General features: G+C 36.9%; 1 protein-coding gene across 4 annotated transcripts in view; it reads right to left on the bottom strand.

Moving 5' to 3' along the window:
• Positions 1–2,000: 2,000 nt before the first annotated feature.
• gabrg2 (gamma-aminobutyric acid type A receptor subunit gamma2) overlaps positions 2,001–12,218 on the bottom strand; it is a 46,913-nt gene continuing 36,695 nt past the window's right edge. Inside the window, exons 7-11 of one of the 4 annotated variants that reach the window (XR_004021004.1) lie at positions 11,756–11,908; positions 9,901–10,106; positions 8,532–8,555; positions 7,459–7,608; positions 5,736–5,846 (exon numbers count right to left, since the gene is read on the bottom strand). Coding sequence is in view for 3 of the 4 variants with exons in the window: in XM_030746534.1 (XP_030602394.1) it covers positions 5,565–5,846; positions 8,532–8,555; positions 9,901–10,106; positions 11,756–11,908 (665 nt within the window). In the remaining variant the exon portion in view is untranslated. Of the gene's footprint in view, positions 5,847–7,458; positions 7,609–8,531; positions 8,556–9,900; positions 10,107–11,755; positions 11,909–12,218 lie in introns of all 4 variants that reach the window. The other 3 variants (XM_030746535.1, XM_030746534.1, XM_030746536.1) reach the window with 3 other exon arrangements.

Consider the following 12,218-nt stretch of genomic DNA (forward strand, 5'->3'; position numbering starts at 1 on the left):
TATACAAATATGAACATCTTGGTTGAAGGTGATGAAGAGTAGTGTTAGACTTTTTGGACAATGATACATTTTAATAATTTTGCTTGTGTACACCATCACACTGGATTTTAAATCATATAATCAAAATGTGATTGAAGTGCACTTTCAACTTTAATTCAATGTGTTTGATAAAAAAAATGCATTTAATTGTTTAGGAATTACAGTCATTTTGGAATTTGGAAAACTACAGTAGCATAACAAGGATTCCTTCTAATACTTGGGTGAAAATCCCTTGCATTTAATGACTGCCTTAACTTTAGAACCCACGGACATCACCAAATGCTATATTTTCTCCCCTGAGATGTTCTGCGTGGCCTTTCCTTCAGCTTCTCCAGGTTTTCATGAATTTCTCCTCTGATCATTCTGGTACAAGTTAATCTGGGTTTCATCTGCCCAACACTTTTTTTCCACAGTTGTGCATCTCTTTTAGGTGTTTTCTGACAAACCCTAATCTGCCCTTCTTGTTCTGAGTATAATCAGTGGTTTGTACCTGTTGTAAATGTTCTGTATTTAAATTTATGAAGGCACATCTTGATAGTAGAACCTTGCAATTATAAGACTACCTACTTGAGAGTATTCTTGTTGTGAAGGTTTTTTTTTTCCTTGGCCAAAGAAAGAATTTTGCAACGACCACTCTAACTTCTTTGGTTTTTCAGGCCTTTTGGTGTTGTTGAGCATTCTTATTGTTTTTGGCCAATCTCAAAGATTTTGCTGTTGTTCTCATTGTTTTGTTTTTGTTTTTTTTCAGCTTAATGATGGTTGCATTGACATCTGTTTGACCCCATATTGAGAAGTCCATTGAATAGTTACCAAATGCAATTTCAACACTTGGAATCAAATCCAGTTCTTTTATCTATAAATAATGAGGCTGCAAGCATCACCTGGCCATGACACTGCTTCTAAGTCAAATGTGTATTTACCTTTGAGCCTGTGAAAATGAATAATTCCTAAACAGTTAATGCAGTACTTTTAAACCTCTTGAATAAAACTGGAAATTTTTAAACTACTTCAATCACATCCTGATTGTTTGATTTAAAATCCACTGCAGTGGTATACAGAGCCACAATTATAATAATGATGTGAATGTCCAAATACCTTTGGACCTGATTGTGACTAAGCATATACTCGCACTAAACATGTTTACCCTACAAACTACAGCTTGTTTTATAATTGCGATTGCTGCTTGCTGTGCCCGGGCTCAGTTAAATGAACCATGCCCTGGCCTACTTGAAAAGGTGGTCCCCAGTGTGGTTCAGTTGGCAAAGTGAGCATGCAACCCCAAGCATGGAACTGCAACATTCCTTCAACAATGGTCTGCTTCTTTGTCATGTAATTAACAAACAGATGACAGGATAGGGTGTCACTGTTTCTGCTTAAGCCACAAAATGCAGAAAATCATGAAATTTGTGCTCCGCAAGAGCGCTTTCAAAAGTGCATGTGTATGCATTTGAGAGAGAGAGAGAGCAAGCGTGAGAGAAGCGTTGAGCTGCTGAGACAAACTAAAGCAGGGGAGTGCAGTATGACTGTTTACTGTACAAGGCAATCATAGTGCGCCCTAAAAGGCAATGCACTTCAGCTTCCAAGAAACACTGGCAGCATCATATGCAAGGTGTAGAAAAGAGTGCAAAATTTATCTAAGCACAATAAGCTGTTTGAGAACAGCTGAGAAAAAGATGCTGCCAAATACTTGCAAGAGGGGAATGGTGATGGAAGCTAGTGAACATGGTGGTACAGGCTCCAATAAGTGGATTACAAAAGCAAGGGCCCCATTCTTGATGGAAAAAAAAACACATAAAACATTACTTAAATGTAAGAACAGTTTTCAACAGCTGGACATGAATTCAGATGGTCAGTGATTACCTCATTAATTCTGTCTATGGACCCATGCAGGTACAGGTAGAACACACTAACCACTGAGCACCCCATAATAATAATGCTAATAATAATAATAAACCTCTACACACTGATAAATGCGACCATTTTATTGTAAAATTCCACACCTATGTGTAATTTTTTTATGAAAAGGACTTTTATCTTGACATGTATGATTCATTATGCAGATCCTAACAGAATTGATCAGTGCCCATTTGATACAATAACCAACTTTACATAGATAGCAGACAACTAGCATACTGTATATATTTGAATCATATGAAATTTATTTTTGCCTTAGTATGCCTTTTTACTGGGCTCTGTGATTCCAGTGCTTATTTTATTTTTTGCAGTTTGACAAAATACATAACAATAGAAAATATCTACATGTGCTGTTCACATATATGTCTCATTTGTGGGTAAATAAAATCACATCAAAAATAAGTACAGTATTAAGTGTCCATGTAAATGCAGGCAAAGGATTACGGATTCGCCTGCAGACAAGTGAGTCCCAATTCCTCAAATCATCCCCGCTTAACTGCAAACATATTCAACATGCACGCTATTGAGAATAAACACACTGGAGTACCTCCCGTACAACTTTATATCTTTACATATTCTGTAGCGCACTCACAAATAAAATAAATCAATAATAAAACAAGGATTTATCATGGAAAAATATCATATTTGTTTTCTGACCCTCTCGTAAAACACCGGACATGCTGTAGTTATCGTCAGTATGTGTCACACAGTCAAATAATTTCCATTCTACCCTGATACAGCATTTAATTTTTATTTGTTTTGTGTTCATTTGAGCATAGCTGATGCTTTCTGTTCGGCACCATGTTGAATTTGAACTAAAAGCAAATAGAAAACAAACAACCAAGAAAAAAAAAAATACAATTCCAAGGCACCTGCAGTCCATTCTGCAGGGCAGCATTTCCTTTTATCACATCTGTTCTTTTACAAAGTAGTATATGATAATTCACAAATGAGTTAGATATTCTCTATTCACTGTGTGTCAGTTTGGCACTTTATAAGATGTAGTCACTCCATTTCACTTCTTTAAACAAACACTGATGAGGAGCAGTTTAGATTGCTACTGACACACTTGGCAACCCTAAAGATGTGAGAAACAGCATATGTATACACTGAAGACAGATTCAGACTACTAAGTGGTAGCTTTGTAACACAACAGGACAACCATTTCATACAAAAGGGAAAGATCTCTAAGAAATATGACATAATCTGGTAAATACATATGTTTGTATAACCAGAGATGCTTTATTCATTTCAAATGTCAAGACCAAAGCAAACCAACGTGATGGTTGGAAAAGTGAACGTAATTAATAGTCATTTAGACAAGCGAATGTTCTTCTTCTGGTGGCTTGGGAACTGTTTTTATATATTTCTATATATATATATTTTTTTTTTCATTTAAATAAAGTATACTACTCAGAAGATGCACAACAGGTAATGCAGCAAGCCACTAATTTAACAAATATAACAGTTTGACAGGCTTTTGTGAGAGCAGTGTACATTGATCACAACAAAACACAAGATAAATAAGCTCAAGCTCCATTGACATACTAAACAAAAATGTATCTTTGATATAAACGACAGCATTCTGCGTTTCTTTTCAGGGGCTATATGAGCATAAAATGCATTTTCTTTTAAGAAATAAATAAATACCAGCAAAAGATAAATAAATAAATACCCCATCACCCCCAAATATTCTACATGGTCGGTCCAACCATAATACAATAGGTGTGATATACTTTACGCTGATATAATAACAATGCTGAAATTACAAAATATATACCCTTTACAAAATATCCCAAGGGCTTGACCAGTTTTTTATTGATAATTTATGTACATAATCAATGAGCTCTCCAATAGTTGCACACTGGTGTTTTTCAAAACTGATCTGTAAGGGATTCGTGTGGATTGTATGGTATCATACATAACATTTACAGTTCAGAAACCGTGAATTTATTTTCTGCTCTCTATACATTTAGACATTTTTTTTAATGGAAGAATAAAAAAAAGTAAATAAAAAAAAAGATGAAAGAATATCGGACTTCTTCCCAGCCTTTTGAATATATCTTCCCACTGTGAATGATTCAATGTGATTCTTCTCAAAGTCAGGAAGTTGAGATGCATGATGAAAAGGGTCACATCTGTTCTTACACTTGAATAAAACCCTCGTTTTTTTCTTTTACTCTTAGAAGAATAACATGAGAATGAACTCTTAAACTGCAAATATTGCAAAATGCCCTACAGCTGTGTGTACTGACATATGCACAGAATTGTAGATTAGTTTAAGTATCCTCAGCCTCTGATTATGCTGCTGTAGTTACCACTCTGACAAAGTAAAGGGCAAAAAGCGATAACTCTGTGTAATGGCATCTAAGTTTAAGTACAGTTTCTCTTGAGACAACTTGCATAACTAAAACACAATAACATGGTGTCATTTTGCAAATGTGCACTTTTAACAGCAACTGGAGAAGGGGATGAAGGGTCAGTGTTGTGTATGCTGTAAGGTTGTGATTGCAAAGAAAATGATTATACCAGTTTTCTGCCCAGGAATACTGGGCTGATCTTTCAGTGTTCATGAGTGATTCCTTAACTTAAAACAATTAACTGGGACCATTTTTTTTAACATGTCATTTTTCAATTTTTATAAAAAGAAAAACAATAAAAACAAAAACAGTATCCTGAATGATAATTATTAGTGCTTAGTTTCCATAGCCAACAGCAGAAGACCATAAAATAAGTTGATTTTTGGCCTGAAAGGTGCATGCAATAAATGTAAACCACTATGCAATAGTAAAATATATACAGTGTCTGTACAGTTAGGTATTGTCCATAAACAGCTTCACCACACTCTGACCACACATGAAAAATGCAATGTATAATATTAGCTAAAAAAAATAAATTAATAGTAATACTCAAAATGAATTCTCATGTCACTATCTAACAGCTCTCTTAAAGTGCTTCAGATTTTGTTTTTTAGAGAACAAAAAACCATAAAGATAAAAAGACAGTCAGTGCAACAGAGATTGTTTATTATTACTCATCATAAACGCGACTGGCCGCAATCTTTTTGTTTTTACCGATTTGTTGCTTACAACGAATTGCAACAATACATCAATTTCACTTTGAATTCTGTGAAGCAGTCTGATCAGTGTTTCTTATTTTTAACTGTCTCCTACAAACCAATGGACTTTTTCTGGTGAATGTGACGGTATCTGAATTATTACCTATTTGTTTACTGTGGAATGGCTGTTTTTTAATGTAATAAAACTCCTATTGAAAAGACATATGTCAATTTTAAAATTAAAAAAAAATAAAATGGTGAAAATGAAACAAAACTTTGATCTATTACACAATCTATAGTTTCTCAACACATCTACTGTATAAACCTTTTTCACATCAGTTAAATGTAATGCTACAACATTTGCAATGTCTGTCAGAGTTCTTTGATAAAATAAACAAGATTTAATTGGATCAAAACAAAGGAAATAGAAGAAATGCTATAATCAAATCTCTGGGTATTTCAGTGGGTCCCCTCCTCTGTAATGTCACTTGTTGGCGCAGAGCATACGTAGACTGTAATGGACTGTATGATAAGGCTGGATACACACCCGCGCCTAGAGATAGAGATAGGAGACCCAATAGACCAGGTTGAAGAGAGCAAATGCAGTGGGGAAGAAGATGCGTGCATAAGAGTCTATCTTGGCGATGCGAATGTGCAACCTGCCGTGCCGCCAGGCTCCAGAACGGCAGTCTTCGAAACAGCAGAAGAAGCTAGTGCAGTCCTTCCCATCAAGACATTCATAGCCGTATTCCTCGTCTCGCTCCTGCATGTGTGTGGCGTTATTCATCTGAATGGCGGTGGCCGAGCGTGGACGAATGTCCACCGTGGGTGTCTGCTTTTAACAGGACAAAATGACGCAATTAGCCACCAGAGCCCGAGAAAGCTCTAATGAAGACTTCACAGACATAACAGGGGACCTCATTTGAGCTCCCATTTTCTGTCTCCCTCTTCATTTTCAGTCATTAGTCAGCAGAATGTAATTTGCACCTTTAACTTGCCAATGGACCCTTTTAATGTCAAGAAATACAAATAGACCCATAACTACCACCTGTAGTTATAATTAGTGAGGCTTAAAATGACAAAGGGTCTATCCCCGTGAAACCCATGATGCAAATTACACCTTTGGGCTAGGGTATAATAGGCAGCTGAAGCAATCAGTTAAATTTTAGTACAGTAGTCCATACTGCTTTATTTGCTATACAAAGCTAGTGCTGGGCAATTGCCCTCCATTCCTTATTGTGATTATAATACTGCTGCTGCATAATATTCAAAAATGCCAGAGAAAGCATCATATTTTGTTCTAAGAATATTTTAAAGATCTTTTTTATAACACTCAGCGATTTAACCAAATGTCAGAATTTGGTTACAAGAGATTTTTCAAAAAATTAATTTATGAGATATGTTGTAACCAGCTTATGATGCATCATATAGCTAAGCTAAGAGAGCCGCATGTGTTGGCAAATGAGCAGCACAAAGCTCAGTATTTTTCCAGCCCACTCTTTCTGTAACTAGACGGGTTAAAATAAAACCTTTTTCAATCCCTGTTCACCACTGCGGGCCACATGCCTTTCATTTGTGAAGGCTTCTAAAATAGGACAGTGACATCAGTGACTTGTTGGTCCTGTCATTCTAAAGAGAGACAATTAGCATTCAAATAGACCGTTTTCATCAGCCTTTATCTTCAAATGCCATGCCACCTTTGCACAAATTGGAAGTCTTGCTGTTTTGCAGTTTAAATGCTTTTCTTGCCTTTGGCAGAAGTTCCCTTGACTTTGCTGATAAACTAGGGTGTCAACCTCATGGTTTAAAAGAAAACAGCTGAGTATATGCCAAAATTCAACTTCCACAAATTTCACATCACTGCTCTCCCACTGGAAAATTCCAGAAGCAAAAGTTGTGCTTGTTCCTCATGTATTGTCTTCATTATGGGAAGACTATAGACAGATTACAGGAACAATGATCTATAATTTGGAACCCCAAGCAAACCATACTTGGAGAGCCGGTGTAGTCTATAACTAACTGCACTCGCACTCCAATTATGGTTTACATCACGCATTCGTATTCTGTTTTGTGTGAATATAAACACTTTTAATGAGTTATTTTATTTATTTACTTTTTTGCAACAACCATCTCAAAACAATAAATGCTTTTTTTGTTTTCATCTGCCTCATTACTGTTTTTGTTCCTTTTCAATATCATATCTAAAAAAAAAATAAAAGGGGGCATGCTTACTGAAAAAAATAGTTTTGAGTTTTACAGCTCATCATAATCTGCTGCAAGCATGCATCCGCAAACGAGCTTAAAACACTGTTCAAAATAATGTTCACTCCCTGAAACTGAAATTGCCCAGCACTAGTGCAAAAACCTGTTGTCCCTTTGAAAAGGATACACGACCACAACAAAATGACATACAGGTTAGTTTCAGCATTTTTGTCCTCTTAACAGACCATATGTGAAGTTAATGACGGGATTAGCAGAGCAGGTTATGGCTCCATTCTCAAAGGGGGATTGGTTGCACTGAAGAAAGCGCAGTGGAAGCTCAAGCAGAAGGAGCATTAACAGCATCCCGCCGCATGGCCTGGTCAAGCTGGGCAATGCTGAGTCGGTGTTAGCAAAAGATAAAAATAAATAAAAACAAAGAACCAACACAGTGGCACTGGCAGCTTTAACCGACTGAAAGCAGACAACCACTCGGAGAAGACAAAAGATTTGGAAACACTCAGGATTAATAGTGGAGAATTAGATGCTTATCTAGCTTAAGATGATAATCTGTAGTAGTGTTTCCAACGTGTAGGTGAGTTTTTAACAGCACATTTCGATTCCTCTCTGGGCTGGAAATCTAACTAATCTCACTTTTAAATGATTTAGTAAAGTATTAAAAAGGCAATTTGTGGTTTAAGCTAAATTTAGATCTTTGCTTGCTTTCACCCACCCTGGATGCTTTCTAGGTGTCTGTGCATTACCATGTGTTAATCCTCTAAATGGTTTCCGATTTAATTTAGACCCAACACGCTGCATGGGTTGTCTATTTCAGTCTGTTAAAGCTCTGCTGACTCTATAGGAAGCGTCAGGTTGAGAAGCCCAACAAACACACAGGTATAGATTAACTGGCAGAAGAAGGGAAAGAAGAGGAAGCTATTGTAGCAGCTGCTAGTTTGCTGTGATAAAAACAACACAGAGTGAAACAGGACAGAGGGAGCCAGAATTAAGTCCACACTGGGCTGGAATATTACATTCTTCCTGACATGGGATGTGTGGGATGCTTATTTGAATTTTAAACACTGCAAGTATGTCTGGCTGGCTGCCTCCGCACTGTGCACTGCAGAGCGCCCCTTTTTAATGTTATCTGTGATACCTATTTAGTAAATGAGGAGGAGTACAGTAAGAATGCAGGTAGATAAAGAGGGAATATAGAGAGGTGTATCAGCTGTAGAACAGACAGAAAAAAGCAGTGAGGTACTGGGGGGGCTCAAAGAGCCAAAATGCAGCAGACACATGCAGTCAGACACAGGCAATATACCTTTGAGGAAAAGAGCCGGAGGAGCTTTTGTCCCACCAGGAGAAAAAAGAATATGTGGAATTGAAAGAGAGTAACATGACAAAACAGAACACAAAACACAGAATACATGTAAACAGAGAATTAAGACAATAACCAGAAAAAAATAAAGAGAAACACAAAGATAATGTGTGAAAATTACACACACTGCACTATATAACTCAAAATGGAAAGAGAGGAAATATACCGCAAGGAGACATACATATTATGAACAGACACAGTGGGAGATGCATGGTAGGCTAAATGTATTTTACATGCTTCTTAGGCCAGCACTGCCTTAGGAAAACATTACATCAAATCTAGAAAACATTACATTACATCAGCTGTAATTCAAACTTCACAAGCTCCTTGACTGTGACTCCATAGCATCTTCGCGTTTTTACTTACACAGTATTCCACTAGCCTTTTAGTTAACGTCAGTTATACGTAGCTTATTTTTTGCCAATTCCTGACAGTATTTTAAATTCTTAAACAGTACTGAAATAGTAAAATGCAAAAATAAATCAAAAGACCCTCCCATTACATCATCCACTTCATTAATCCTTTATTCATCTGCAAGACAGTTTGACCATATGTGAAACCTTGGTCACAGACACTACAACTAGATCAACCCAATTTTCACCTGGTTTTAGCTGAACGCTGCTCTTCACACAAGGGTGGTGTACTTTTCCTTTAAGATTTAATATCTTTCATTTAAAATCCTTGTTAAAAAATGATTTTGCTTCCCTAAAAAGTACTGTAACTTGGTTTAACTACATAAAAACTAATGATTCAAAATATAAACTATTTCCACTAAGTAACTGCCACCAAGTCATACATTTAAACATTTTTTAAAAATTAAAACGGTTTCAAATAAGCTCCAGTTGGTTAGTGGAATGATCTCTTGAGGGACTTAAAACTCACACAGTATGAGGCAACTCTACTGTCATGTGACCTGGGTCTAAATTACAACTGTAACAGATGTGTAGAGGATTATGAAAGATTTGACCTGCTCGTGTTACTCATTGAGTAATTTGGCACAGTAACCATTGGGAACATGCTCCCTTAGGAATTCTATGCATTGCAAAGGTTTTTTAACACCTTTTCCCAGCACTGTGACAAAGTGGGGGAAGGACAGATCATGTGAAGACAGAACCTGAACATTCATCTAAATGATAATTACTGTAATAAAAAAAAAAAGAAGTTTTAGGATATTACACATCCAGAAATAGTAAAGAATCCATTTTAAAATAGCTGGACTGTTAAATTGTGCATCCATACTTGGGAAAACTTTAAACTTCTAATGAAAGAAAAAAAAATCAGAAGTTCAATTTAGTTTTGGAAAGACACCCACCGGATTCTTCTTCTTCTTGTCCTTTTTGGCACTCGGCTTTCTGTTGCTGACAAAGTAGTGCAGTGTGCCATACTCTATAAGTGCAGCGAAGACGAAGATGAAGCAGACAGACACAAACAGGTCCATGGCGGTCACATAGGAAACTTTTGGAAGAGATTTCCTGGCAATAGTACTCAATGTGGTCATGGTCAGCACTGTGGTAATGCCTGGTAATGAAATAACAGGAAAGATGGAAAATCAGATCTGATCTAAATAAGGACAGACTACAAGTTATTCTTTTTGCTCTGCAATCAATGGTATGTATAATTTGCGCATCCCAAATTCCTGTTATATAATTAAAAAAACCTCTTATCATATACACTGTATATTGTAACAGCATAATTTATATAGAAAAAACTGGTAGCTGTTGATTTGTTAGCTCTTAACACTAGGATGGCCATGTGGGAATAGTGAGCAGCTGTTTTACTGTCGCCTTGATCCACATAGCTACTTACTGGATGACAGTTCAACTGCAATTGACCACAACACTGACATACTGCATTGCTATATCCACCATCTGCTAACCCTTTTATTCACTCTGTTGGGCTCTAATGATGATGTAGATGGAGGCAGAGTGATGGCACATGACGAGGAAATGTGCTTGTAAGTACACATACACGGTAGATTACCAACAGCACCATCACAATCCCAAGACAGCAACAAAGAAGCAACTAACAAGTCTGCCTTCTTCCCTTTAAATAGACCATATGTGCTAGGGGACTCACTTTGTATATATAGAAGATGATTTATGTCTAAATTTAATGTGGCCTGAAGGAAATCGGTCTGTGCCAAGATTAACACTATAGTACTGTGAGTGAATTGATATATTTCGGGATGGCATTGAAGGATTACGAATTATGTCATCTGCATTAATCCGCTTCCTAGCCACCAGGCTGCATGCACCTTCTGCATCATGTTTGAAAGGGGAAATTAATACATTTGACTCTTGTTATAATGTTAGCAAGGAATTAACAGTGTTGTTACTACAACTGCAAATCACATCTGGAGCTGCAGAGGCAGGAGAAAAGAAAACAACCTATTTTTAGAGAGATTAATGATAGACAAAGTAGTGAAGATAGTAAGGTAGAATAAGGGTTTCAGCCTGAAGGGATTATTTTACATTAAGTTATTCTTACTAATGATATGGAGCTGAGGTCAGGCTTTGGAGCCTTAAGACTCCAAGGAATATTTTTGTTATTCCATCACAAGCAAACCTTTGAGAACGTCCAGTGGATGCTACGGGCAAGTTCAAAAGCTGACAAATTCCCTTGAAATTCTCATTTTCTCCCATCTTGTTACATGCAGTGTGCCTCTTTGCATTCTGTGAGGAAGCCGCCTGCATTATTATTGTGCTGACGTGGCATCTCTGCATCTTCCTTTCTGTATTGCATAATTAATGCCTCATTAAGGCGTGCATGAAAACATATGTGTCAGGACAGGCTCTTCTAATCAAGATGCACTAGATTCCTAAGCAGATGTGTTATCTCTGAGTGGAAACAAAGGATGTGAAAGGAGAAGACAAAAAGAAAGAGAACAGCAGGAAATGGGAAGCTGTGGTGTCTGCCCACCACAGAAGTCAGATGTGCTGTACAGGAGGGAGTAATTTAGGCTAGGCCTCTGCTGGGGTTAAGTGGACTGATTAAAAAAGGAATTAAAGCAATTGTGATAGAGACCGATGAGTTTTTATACAAAGGAGCGATATGTAGTATAAAAGAACATTAACAATCATTTTTCTGTGCTAATGGACTTCATACTTAAAAAAAAAATACCAACCTGTATTAAAATCAATAATAATAATAATGTCTTTTTTTCTTACCTAATGATGTCCTGGCAGGTACTGCATCCTTGTTGATCCAAAATGAAACCCAAGAGAGGACAACAATAAGTGTGCATGGGATGTAGGTTTGGATTGTAAAGTAACCCATTCTCCTGCTCAGATCAAAGAAGACAGTCAGCACCACATAGTCTCCTGGACAGAGATAGAAAAACAAGAAGAAAAGAAGGTAGAAAGAGTGAGAGCATGTCAATAGACAACAAAGCTCCAGGGACATAAAGCATATATGAAGCATACAGTTTACTGCATCATGTAGTATAAAATGTGCAGAATTGAGTAGAGTGATTAGAATCGGGAACTGATTCACAGTCCATACTTTAAGAAGTACTGTAGGATCAATCCAAGTTTATTAGTAATTTCACACTGTCTGCTTATGAAGAAGGCAACTCAAAGAATGCTGTCAACACAGAAACACCAAACAGAGATTAAATAAACTGTTAGGTCT

Source organism: Archocentrus centrarchus, chromosome 14, assembly GCF_007364275.1.
Source record: "Archocentrus centrarchus isolate MPI-CPG fArcCen1 chromosome 14, fArcCen1, whole genome shotgun sequence".
Taxonomy (NCBI): Eukaryota; Metazoa; Chordata; class Actinopteri; order Cichliformes; family Cichlidae; genus Archocentrus; species Archocentrus centrarchus.